This window comes from Dermacentor variabilis, chromosome 8 (genome assembly GCF_050947875.1).
Source record: "Dermacentor variabilis isolate Ectoservices chromosome 8, ASM5094787v1, whole genome shotgun sequence".
Classification (NCBI taxonomy): Eukaryota; Metazoa; Arthropoda; class Arachnida; order Ixodida; family Ixodidae; genus Dermacentor; species Dermacentor variabilis.
In genome coordinates this window covers 94014829-94027170 of record NC_134575.1, presented here as the reverse complement: position 1 = coordinate 94027170, position 12342 = coordinate 94014829, and the positions used below count along the sequence as shown (strand labels likewise).

Sequence of the window (12342 nt, the reverse complement as noted above, 5' to 3'; positions counted from 1 at the left end):
ATGTAACGAACCACTCGAACAATTACCGCAGTCTCGTGGCCGATAGCAGAAAAGAACAAGGCGAAGAAGCAAGCACCAAAAGAGCGAGGCAACCAAATGTACTGACAAAGGGTAGCGACGAAATAACGATCATCAAAAACCATCAACTACCACAATCTTACGGCCGATAACAGAATACGTAAGGCAAAAAAGCAAGCAAGCGCAGAACCGGGTGCGCAGACCCAGTCGCAAAAGCGAACAAGGAAAGCACTCGTTCGCGCGGACACTGTGCAAAAACGCTTTTCCCTCGCTCCGGAGCACGCTCGGGAAAAACATGGAGGGGCCGCGCCCCACCAGCGCCTCATCAGGCCCGCGCCCCAACAGAGCCGCGAGTGCCGTCTCCGCTGCCTTCCTATAGGGCAGCCACCTTACCAGCAGGACTTCTTACGCTAACGCGATCGGTGCGCATGCTCCATGCGACAAGTGCTGTTGTGGCACGCGTTTCAAAGGCTTCCCCCGGGCGCGCTGCAGATGAGGGCCCAAAGGCCCGACAAGGTTATGTGCTATTTGAATGATCGCAGTATATCGGTGAGCGACAGACGTTGAATAACGATCTGATGCGCATCAAGAGCTAACCGTTGTCGGAGGATGTTGCAATACGCAATTGGAAAAATTTTAAATATAATTTTCAGGTCATCCAGACCTTACTTGACTTTCTAAAACGTAGAGGTCCGGATTATAGGCTTTGAGTTGACCTAATTGTTTCTGATATGTTTTATATCCTCCTCCTCTCTTCATTTCCAAGCAATCGTGCTCCTTTATCTTTCCCTCTTTCTTTACCTCTTGCCTTTCCCCGAGCGCAGAGTACCTGGCTGGAAGAATGTAGCTCGGGCCGACCTCTCTGTAATTCGTGTCATTAAACTTTTCTCCCTCTCTGCTCGTTGTCTTAAAGGCACCTGACATAAAACTAAAGAAAATCACAAGTATTGAACACATTCATTGCAAATGCAGTCAAACATTGTCTATTCATCGCGTTGACGTGTCCATAATAGCGACTAAGTTGCATTACTCTATATCTAATCATTCTCGTAGTGATTTCTTGCTCCCGCGTTTGCAAGAAAGTACCTTCGCGACATAACGAGTAGCGCATCCTTCAATGAAAGTTTAACGCCTGAATAATATAGAGAATACTACATTAGTCTTGTCCTACTCTGTACTTACCATCATATTCATTGATTCTGCTTGCAGAAACATCAATATGCTCACTCTGGGTGACCGCCAAATATTACAGAGAAACAGAAGAAAAGCTAGATGAGATCACAAAAATGTATTTCCGCACGAACTGCAACGATACAAAATTAGTTCCATATCCTGGCGACTGCCGACCTTGATATGAATAACAAGAATAAAATAACCTTTGAAATATTCAATGGTGTTCTTGTGTAATCTGAATATGACTAAACAAGCTCTATCGCCAGTCATTAAGGATTCCATGAAACGGTTCAGACAAATTTGGTAGACACGTATGGCACAGCTACAGTTGATCATTCGCACCACAATTTGCGTGAAGCGCCTCATATTAAGAGAGCTACAGATTACATGTTACCCTCCTCCAGAGACGTGAATTTTCTCAACTCTTTTGCCGTGTTATCTGGGCTAAGCTTAGCCTTCACTGACTCTGTGTCATGATTGCACGCCATGCCGTCTACTTCTGATTGTCTCGGAGCGAGCGAAGCCTCTCCAGCTTCTCCGCCAGCCCCCTGGCGGAAAAGTTGGAGAACTGGAGGTTGAACCCCTAGTGAGAGCTATCGAAGCAGCGTGCGTTGCGAGCATTCTGTCGGAGCGCCGAGCGTGTCCTTTATTCCGGTAACCACAGGCGAGCTGGATGTTTCGACGGATGGGTGGAGGCATAGGCCTAGACGTACATGAGCACCCTGGTCGGTCTACGGTCCCTGAACAAAACTGAGATCGGTCCGCAAGATTTAGCCACCTTGTGGCGCAGAGCTTCAACAACCAAACAAAGAGCTGATATTGCTCTACAAAATGTAAAAGATTTTAAACATATAGAAAAACAAGGTGTTCACGATTACGCTCCTGCGAGAAATTTACACCGGCAGCAAAGCAGAATACGCTTCGTTACTGCCACTGTGTTAGGTTGAGCTCTGTGCCAACAGATGGCTGCACAGTGCAGATCGTTCACGTTTGCACCTCGGCCAGTGTTGCCAGGGCTGGCTATGTAGCTGGCTATGTGAATATTTCTGGGCTACTGAAATTCTTCGACTTGCCTTTGTTTGGGCTATGCGTGGCGCCCTAACCCACACTTCAGAGGTCGCTTCCAACGACTAGAAACAAATCTCGAAGGCCATGTTTGAGATGGCTGAGCCGGCAGCGTGGCTGCGCGAAATTCCCCTACTCCCCTCAATACACTGATGTCTGAGCAGATAGCTTTGATCTCTGATCCACTTACAGTAACACCGTGCTTCACCGGACTAATATCTGCGTCAGCAACATCGTCTCCGTCTTACTTTCAGTCACCAGACACCCGATCACCCGGCATCGGAATGAGCCTGGGAGTAGAGGGTGTTTTACAATACACTGTACTAAGGCGGCCATGCTCAGAAAGCGAGAGAAAGAAAAATAGCATCGGTTAATCATGGCGACAGCATAAAAGAAGGAAATCACGGATAGATGACAAGCTCTAGTGCGTTCATGGCCATCATTTCTGGGTGAAGTATCGCGCCAGGTACCGCTTTCGACTTGCTCCACGTTTCTTGCGGTAAGCGTTACTTCCATTTCCAAATTTACCTCCGAGGTGAATTTGAACGTCATAGCATTAAGAGGTAGCTTTAGCTTGGGTCAAACTCCAACGTGGCCTATTCATATACACTGTTAAAAAATTACACCCTTTGGGGCTTATCTTGTCCCACAACCATTATCGTCATATGTCTTGCCCGCGTTTCTTTTTTTAACGCTGCGAGCCTGGTACTTCCCAGTCGTGAACGGCTTGCACTTTATCAGTGTGACACAGTATTCTCGACAGGAAAATAGCGAGCGCCGAGTTTTCAAGAAAGGAAACGTAAGCAAGGCAGACGCCGAATATTGTTGTGGGACAAACATACACACCAAAGAGTGCAACCATTTCAAGAGTGTACATGTAAAACGCAAAAACGTTCGTCTGAGATAAGCCCTGGACCGCACTGTAAAAACAGTTGCACCGTTTGTGTTGTATATTTGCCACACAACGATAAACGTCATCTGTCTTGCCTGCATTTCCTTTCGTTAACGCTGCGAGCCCAGTACTACCAAGTCACGAACAGCATGCGCGTTATCAGTATGACAGAGCATTCTGGACAGGAAAGTAACGAACGCCGCGTTTTCAAGAAAGAAAATGTGAGCAAGACAGATGAAGATAATTGTTTTGCGGCAAATATATACCCCAAGGGGTGTAAACATTTCTTAGAGTGTGATTTTAATTAAATTTCTTGCATTTCAGAAACAAAGTTATATTTAGTGATTGTTGGAAGCGGAATTTCGATTTAGGGCCTGAATTTTGTTAAATATATTGGAAAGAATTCGAAATATTGAAAAAAAAACATAGAAGCATGAAATTTAGAAATTAATAGCTCTGCATCAAGAAGAGATATCGCCGTTCTGTAAACGGCGTCCACTAGATGACTGAAGGCGAACAAATTTGATATGTCATTCTATATCTTACGTGAAATTGTTACGTTGTGTTCAAGGGGTCAGCAAAACCTTTATTTCCATATTACTATTCTTTTTATTTGATGCGTAAGATCAACGTTGACCGCTTTAGACGTACCATTACATGCCATTCACATAATTTAATTTTTCATTGCTGGGGTACAGCGTTGCAAACATGACAGTTTTGTTCTAAAATTTTTTTTGATTTTTGCCACTTTTTAATAAAATATTGACGACGTAAGCGAAAAATTATAAACGAACCGTGCCTAGATTTTAAGTTTTTCCTTCAAAGGCAACAAATCTCGCCAAATTTCGTGCAGTGTTCTGCCGTGAAAAAGGAATTCTCCTTTTACATGTATTTAGATAGCAACACCCCAGCTAAAGCTTCCTCTCAAGGGCCCCGTGTTGCAGAAAATTCGATGTTGGCGCCCAGTTTTTGCGTCGCTGTGCGCATGAGAAATATGATCCCGAACGACGCAGGGCTTCCGCCTGGCGCGTAGGCGTTACTGAAATAATCAAATTCCTCAGAGTAAAATGCGTCAGAATATTCGTAAAGTTCGACTTACACACAGCATACAGACATGATTGCGTCGGATTGTGATTTGAATGTATAAGAAAAACATTATTCGGTTGCGTGGAAACTCAAACACAAACCCCTTTTCCAGCTGCCGTTTGAGGTCTGTTTTGTGGCGAATTCGGTAAATCGCACCGAGGGGCACCGGGCCGCCCTCGGGCAACGATGACTGGATGAAAGGGCGCATTGTGGCGCCCCGGTGTGCAGCCGTGCGATTTGCCGATTGTCCCATCAATTGGAACGGCGCGCTCGATTGCCTGCAGCACCTCTGCAACAATTCGCCGCAACTTGAATTTCCGTGGCCAAATAAAAAGTATTCTATGAGCAAGCATGATGTCGCTGTCGATGTCAAAGGTCGACTGTTGCGACGTCACGGACCTTCTGTTACGACGGGTTGCGCAAAAAGGGATTGGCCTAGTCAAATGCGAAAATATGCATTCAAATAAAACTACAAATAAAAATGGCAATATTTGGCAACAAGCTTCTTTCTCCTTTTGTGTTTGGCTAACTCGCGAAAAGAAAGATAGAAATCAACGCTGACCGCGGAGCTGTGGTCAACACGGAACACGTTGCAACACAAGGAGACGACACTCGCATTGTACCGGAAGTGCGTACGTGTAGTGATAAATTGTCCTTGTGCATTCTCTTTCTGTTATTTCTTTATATAAAGAAAGTAAATACCATTGAAACAATTTGGAATTAAAAAAAAACGTTCCAATATTTGTTCACCATAAAGTTGGTAAAATTATCGATTAACCACCCTGGGCAGCCAATCGGATAGCTCACCCTTCTAGCATCATTAGGACAACTTACGTAAACGGGTCAGGGACGGCTCAAAATTCAGCCGAGTGGCGTGCTGCGATTGGTAGCGATGTACATCCTTTAAAGCTTATAATAAATTATAAGCTTTACGTGGAGCACTTAGATGCATGAATTATTGATCAAAAGGCCCTACCCTAACGACTCAGTACGTTTGTACGAAATCGTCGAACGGTTTAAGGGCCGCTTTAATCAGTGCTCTTGGCCGTTGCGTGCTTTGCTCGTTACCAGGCTTGAGCAAAAACCTTCGTTCTCTGCACTTTTACATTTCCTCGTTTCCACCACTTAGGCAGACCAATATTGCCGATTGCGGTAAAATATTGCTCAATTTTAGAGGCACAATCTAAAATAAATACTTTTGCAGTCCCTACATTCGTCCAACCGACGAATGCGTTATGCTGAGCAAGTCTAGACGAATAAAATGCATTTCTGACCACATGTCTGCACTATGAAGGAAATGTAACTACATACTGAAAACCTAATTTTCGCGAACATGCCAAAACAATCAGCTGTGAGCACCACCGCTACATTGCTTCTCGAAACATTGGGAAGCACCTCTCTAACAACAACAAAAAATTATAAGCAGAATGTCCAGTGGGAATGTCATAGTCTCATTTTCTGTTAAGCCTCTATTGACAAGCGTTCCTGTAGAACTGGCAGTTAAGGTTTGCACCGCTGCCCTCGAAGCGGACGGGTCGCAGCCCGATAGGTCTCCGATGGGTCTCCGATTGAAGTTTCAGACGTGTCCCGTCTCTTAGGTTCTGTCTGTCTAATATATACTTCTTTTCCAACATAATTTTTAGCTGCAAACGCATGGCACGGCTATGGGCGCATCTATATCACTTTCTGCTGCGAATCTGGTCATGGAGGACGTCGAACGTCGGGCGTTTGCATCTTTTACCCCTTCTACAAAGGTTTTCCTGCGATATGTAGATGACTGCTTTGGCATGATTCACAAGGATGCTCTCGCTACCTTCACTGCTCGTCTTAACAGCGTGGAACAGGCGATTCAATTTACTGTCGAGCAACACGCATACAGTGTCTACCGTTTTAATTTAATTGTCAAGCGCGGTGGCACTGGCCTTTCTTTCAACGTCTACAGGAAGCCCCCCCCCCCCCCCCCCCTATACAGGCCGGTACCTGCATTTCAACTTGGTACATCCGCTTTCACACAAATGGTATGTTCCTGCTACGCTGTTCCAGCGAGCAAAAACCGTTTGCACGAGACAGAACCACGGCCCACGTGATGGGCATCTGTGAAGATTTAAGAACCTGTGGCTACCCTCCGTCCTTTTTGTCCTCGGTAAGGAAAGAAGTGTCACTCCCAGAATGACAGCGTCCTACGTCGTCTCCGAACAACTGATCTGCCATTCCATATGTTCCTGCCACAAGTGAGACCATAGGTGGTATAATGCGCAGGTACAACGTCAAAATTGCGCATCAGCCAACCCGCAAACTAAGAAACGTTTTAGTAAACGTAAGACACAGATTACGACTGGAAAATTTCTCCGGTGCCATAACGTGCGAGAACTGTTGTTACGAGTATATCGGCGAGACAGGTGATTTCAAGAAACGGCACGTGGCCTCAAATACCCTTGCTGAACATGTGGAATCTACACGCTACATAATGACTGGGCAAATGCATGTGTCCTCGCCAAAGGATAGAAGCGTGAGTCACGCCTGCATCTGAAATCCTTGCATATAGAGACCACGGTGCACACGCTGAATAGGCATGACGGGACACTTCCGATGGTGTACACTCGCTGCTTGTGTCACGTACTGAAACGTACTTATATACGTTGTATCTCTGTTATAGGTTTTATTGTGAAGAAGGCTCCCGTACGGGAGCCGTAACATAATTAAATTTTCGGTTATCGTGGTCGGTGCATCTTTTCGCGCTTATTCATCAAATTTCAAAGGCGTTAACATCGTCACAGCGAGCCGCATGCTGTATGAGCAAGTGAAAGCGTAAGGGGGAGGGGGGATCGGTGAGCCGACGATGGTGGCTCAGTCTTGTGTGCGCGAGGGAGAAAAGCGGAATGGAAGCGCGCCGCCTTCCGTCGCGCGCGATACGTAGGAGAGAGTGGAGGGAGGGAGGTGGGGCTTAGGACTCTGTGATATGTTAATCTGTGATTGTGCAACATGCTGATCTGCCTTGTTTGATGCATTATATACCCTGACTTTTGTTTAGATACGTAGATTTATTGGAGACTTATACGTATATTTAAATATCTTCCTGCGAGCTTTTGTGTATACATGCATTGAATTTTGTTTCCAGGCACGCTTAGTTACGCTTTATCAAGCTGTATCTTCGCATTTGTATACTCCGTTGTGTCTTCGCATTGCTAATGCATATTTTGCAGAACTGCTTTTTATATGTGCTCCCTGTTGCGACTACAATATTGTGCAATTACAGCGCACGATCGGTGACAGCTGCTACTGCGCAATACACTGGAACGAAGGACATTTTCCCCTGGCCATTGCATGTGTACAAAAAATTTAAAGAAGGTTCTTGAATTAAAAAGTTTCATTAAAGTATTTCTCCTCAACTTGTTCATGTCATGGCATTCACGTTTTTTATATCAGCAGCATGCACTCCTTTGCTGGTTTAGAAGCGGTATAGTTCTAAAGTTTGTGTGATATATTCTTTTAAATAGACAAAAAACGTGAAAGCCTTGGTATCAGTTATTTCTGGCAATATTTTTTGGGCCTTACGAATATATTCTTCTATGAAAGAGCACATCTTTTACATGTCTTGACAGTGCGTAGCGTCATGAATTCGCGTGCAGAATCTTTGGCAATGACAATGCAGTTATCATTGATGTATTTGATCCCTCGACAAATTCTATCAGGAGGAGGCTGAGCTGGAACATGAACCCCCGCCCACCAACATTTCTGGCTACGCCACTGCCAATATGAGAAATATAAGGAAATCAATTCAGCCGCTGAATATGTTGCACTGTTTTATTGGTGCATCTTGGCTTTAAATAAACCTGTGAGCTGACGTTGCATGCATACGTTTTATGTTGCGATTTGTTGGATGATTACGCCGAAGCAGACACACTCACTGACACTTCATTGACGGTGCTAGATAAAACGAGTTGCTGGAGCTGGCAAAAAGATTTTATATATATATATATATCACAAAAGCTGCAATAAACGAGAAGAAAGGGGGTTAACCGAGGGGCCCGATGATTATTAATCCCAAAAAGCCAACAAACGCTGACACCAAGGACAGCATAGGGGAAATTACATTTGCTTAATAAGTGAAATAAAGAAACGATAAATTAATGGAAGTTAAAGTGCATAAAAAAACTACTTGCCGCAGGTGGGAACCGAACTAGAAACTTTGCGAAATGCGAAGGTTGTGGGTTCCGTTCCCACCTGCGGCAAGTTGTTTTTCATCCACTTTAATTTCCATTAATTTATCGTTTCTTTATTTCATTTATAAGCCCAAGTAATTTCCCCTATCTTGTCCTTGGTGTCAGTGTTTGTTGGCTTATTATGATACGCTTAATAAAAATCGGGCTCCTCGGTTAAACCCCTTTTTTCGTTTATTACATAACGAGGGTCTCGAATCCAGCAACATTGATGCCTTCAGGTAGCATGTGTGGGTTTATTGACCAGTTGCCTTCACCCAAAACGGGATGTCTGCGGCATAAAGGACGTTCCACGTAAGCCGCCAAGGTCTGTGAGTGGTGGCACTTACTAACACTCACAGGGTTCTGCTAGGACACATAAATATCCAAGAAAGTGGTGGGGAAACGGCGCCGCGGTAGCTCAATTGATAGAGCATCGCACGCGAAATGCGAATGCTGTGGGTTCGGTTCTCACCTGCGGCAAGTTGTCTTTTCATCCACTTTAATTTCCATTACTTTATTGTCTCTTTATTTCATCTATTAGGTGCAACTAATTTTCCCTATGTTGTCCTTGGTGTCAGTGTTTGTCGGCTTCTTACGATATCACAAAAGCTGCAGTAACGTCAAAAAAAATAACAAGAAAAACATTGTTCTTGTAGCTGCGAGCCCTCGCATGTTCTATGCTAATATGCGACCCCTCTCCACTGGCAGCGTCTTGTAGTCATATTAGTTACGCCCAACACGCTTACAATATAAAAAAAATCGGCACTTGCCTAAGGATAACCTTCAGCGAGTGCCGATTTATTTGATGATGTATAACCTTCGCGTGGCGTGTTGTCATCGACATTTACACTATGCAACATGTTTATATTTTACGAGTCTTTGTATTCACGCTGTTGTGCATTTTTTAACGATGTGCTTCACCCTTCCAGAGAAAACGTGCACATTTAGCTCTGGGAGCCTGCATTCGCAGTCTTCATGAAGGCCGGACCCCAGCCGAAACATCAACATTAACTGCTTGTTTTTGCTTTCTTACGTGCGCTTGCACTTGTTTCAATATATATCTATATATATAGTGAGATACCAAACCTGTACCAGCAGTGCAAAACCAGTTGGCGGCAAGGTTGGATAGAAAGACAGCTTCGCTTAGAAGACGGTGTACGAATGAACTCCATGAATTTTCTGTAGCTTTTTCTGTTTGAACTGGGGTTCCATGAAATTTTGAACACTTTTATTCCACATATGTAAATGTAAATAAAGTAATGAAATATTTTACCAGTGTTCACGATTTTATTCAAAATAGAAGTTCTTGGTAGGAAAGAATTATACATATATAGAAACAAGTGCGCGATAAGAAAGTCATCGAACCTCGTATGCTACAGAAAATTGAACTGTTCATTATCATTCGATGAAATAGACCAATACATGCGGCCACTTAAGTTATTAACATTCTTCTCTCCAAGCCAGGACGTGCGGTTGCGTTTTGTGGATGGAATACTTCGTTGGCTGGTGTAATGCTGCTGCGCCTCCTGGTAGCATTAGGCTTCCTGTGCGTGCCGCCATCAAAACTCAGACAGCCGTTGCATTTTCGTGTTATCGCTGGTGCGATAATTACGTGGCTCCAGTTATTAAAAGAAATTTCCAATCTCTCCGTTACGAGGAAGAGTCAAACTGGCGTGTCATGGCAGGGAGAATATGAGTAAAGCAGGCATTTTGAAGCCTCGCTTCGCTTGAACGCGCTTGTGCGACCTGGCTTTATCTTCAACGAAAAGTCGAAGACTAGGGGTTTGCAGGATTCCTGTTTTCTTTTGAAATTTTCATTCTTTAGCTGCAATAAGGTTCTGTATGAACAGAGATGTCAGTTTCTTATTGCAAACAAAACAACGCGTATTTATGTGCACAGGCTCTGACGAAAAAATTTTGTTATTATGTCCCGGTAATGTTGAACGTCCAATATATGCTGTGGTGAGTTTGATAACTGAAAACTCGGATTTAACTATGAAAAACTTTACCCGGAACGTATGCTGCCGTTCTTGATAAGCAACCTTCCAGCAATGGATAGTTTATAAAACCAATTACTCATCAATTATACACTCTACATTTTGAAGTCTCCAATCAAATAAACAAATTTTTTTTGCGCTAGTGTTCTCTCGTATTATGACAATTAAAAGTGAGCGAGTTGTATTATTTTTATATAAGGCTGCGATCGCTCATTGCAAGGGTAAATAATAATAATATTAACAATAAAAATAATAACAGTGTAAATGTTTGTATAAAATTACTTTAGCACAGAACTCGACACCTCATTCTCCTTTAAATAGTCAGCTATGGTGTTTACATAATGAAGCCTTCTTGGAAGGAGAGAAGAAAGGTGAACAGGATGCTAGGTAACATAGTCTTCTGCAGAATGGTGATCTGGCTGCATTCTGTTCTAGTATTTTTCATGTTCAATGCATAATTAACAGAAAGCACGCCACATAAAGATTAGACACACTGAAGCGTAATATTGCAGTGGCAATATGTAAGCGTGGCATATGCCAGGAATGTGGTGCCAAGAAAACGTGGACTCGCCAAGAATAAAAGAAAAATAAGGAAAACACGTTTCGGGCCCCGTACGGGTCCCTTGATCACAATGAAAATATAAGCATGGGCGCGCGGCTATTTATGGGTGAGGTGGCGCAGCGTACGGGTGTGTATCTCGGGAAAATTACCGCGCGTCCTGTTTGATTGATTAACTGTCCTGTTTGAGCTGATTGAATGTAAAATTATTCTAAAAGCAAACGGGCAGATAAGTGTTTCTCTTTTGCGGTGATGGCTGCCGAATCCAGTCAATTATGCATCCGGTTGGTTCATGATGCTCCGCCTGGCCTTTCGTGGTTGTGTGCCCTTTGGCGACATCATTCATGTGTTTTTTCAAGAGCTGTTTAAAATTTCAGTTCTCGCCGATGTACGACACGTCACACTCCTTGCATGGTAACTTGCAGATCACTCGCGGGTAGTTCGTGTGTTTCAAACCATCTTTTGCGCGAACCTGCTCTTGGTCAAGTTTTCGGGAAGGCCCGTTGGCGATTTGTACAACGTAGCCCCTAAAAATTCCTGCAAAGGCTTCGCTTGTTCCCACTGTGTAGGGTACCGCTGCGCGCTTCACTGTTTCTTTAGAAAAGGCTTCGCTGATTTGCGCTCCTGCGTTCTGAGCAGTTGTAGAGGGTAACCGTTGCTTAACAGGTTTCTTTTCACAACCTGGAGCTCTTGCCTACGTTTCGTGGGGCTGGAGCAGACGCGAAATGCAAGGGAATAGAGTGCTGCTGCGACAGATTGCTTTTGCTCAATTGAGTGCGCCGAGTCGAACCTCAGGTACTTTCCCGCGTGCGTTGGCTTTCTGTACACACTAGTCTTCAAGCTGCTTGAAGGCCTCTCTAAGAAGACATCCAGAAACGGAATTCGCCCATTGATTTCCTCTTCAGCCGGGAACTGTATACTCGGCTCGAAGGAATTTAGGTGCTCGAAGAAATCTGTTGCGTGACGGCGAGGGATAATGCAGAAGTAGTCGTCCATGTATCTTAGAAACAGCTTTGGTGGCGTCCCGAATGAAGATAAGGCGGTACTTTCCAGATGCTCCAGAGCAATGTTGGTGCAAATGACGGACGCAGGATACCATCGCTCTGCCGAATGCTTATTTGTAATACTCCTTGTTAAAGACGAAGTACGTATGCTCAAGGCAAAATTTTAGAAGGCGGAAATGTCGTGGGTTTCGAATGGCGTGCGTTCACGCAAAGAGTCAGCCTCGAGAAGTTTCCTGCAGCACTCGGCCGCATAGTCAATAGGCACGCATCTAAACATGACTTTAGGTAAGAAAAGATAATGACTTCGCCATCATCAATGCAGGCGCTTCTTACTTGCTAAATGAAA

The 12342-nt window shown here is 44.2% G+C and overlaps 1 protein-coding gene across 3 annotated transcripts in view; it reads left to right on the top strand.

The window, feature by feature from the left end:
* Positions 1 to 9583, top strand: part of LOC142590415 (japanin-like) — a 160837-nt gene extending 151254 nt beyond the window's left edge. For 2 of the 3 annotated variants that reach the window (XM_075702509.1, XM_075702510.1), the window contains one exon: positions 1228 to 1409. In XM_075702509.1, coding sequence (XP_075558624.1) covers positions 1228 to 1370 — 143 coding nt within the window. In that variant the 3' untranslated portion in view covers positions 1371 to 1409. Of the gene's footprint in view, positions 1 to 1227; positions 1410 to 9365 lie in introns of those variants that run through there. The other variant, XM_075702511.1, reaches the window with a different exon arrangement.
* Positions 9584 to 12342: the final 2759 nt, after the last annotated feature.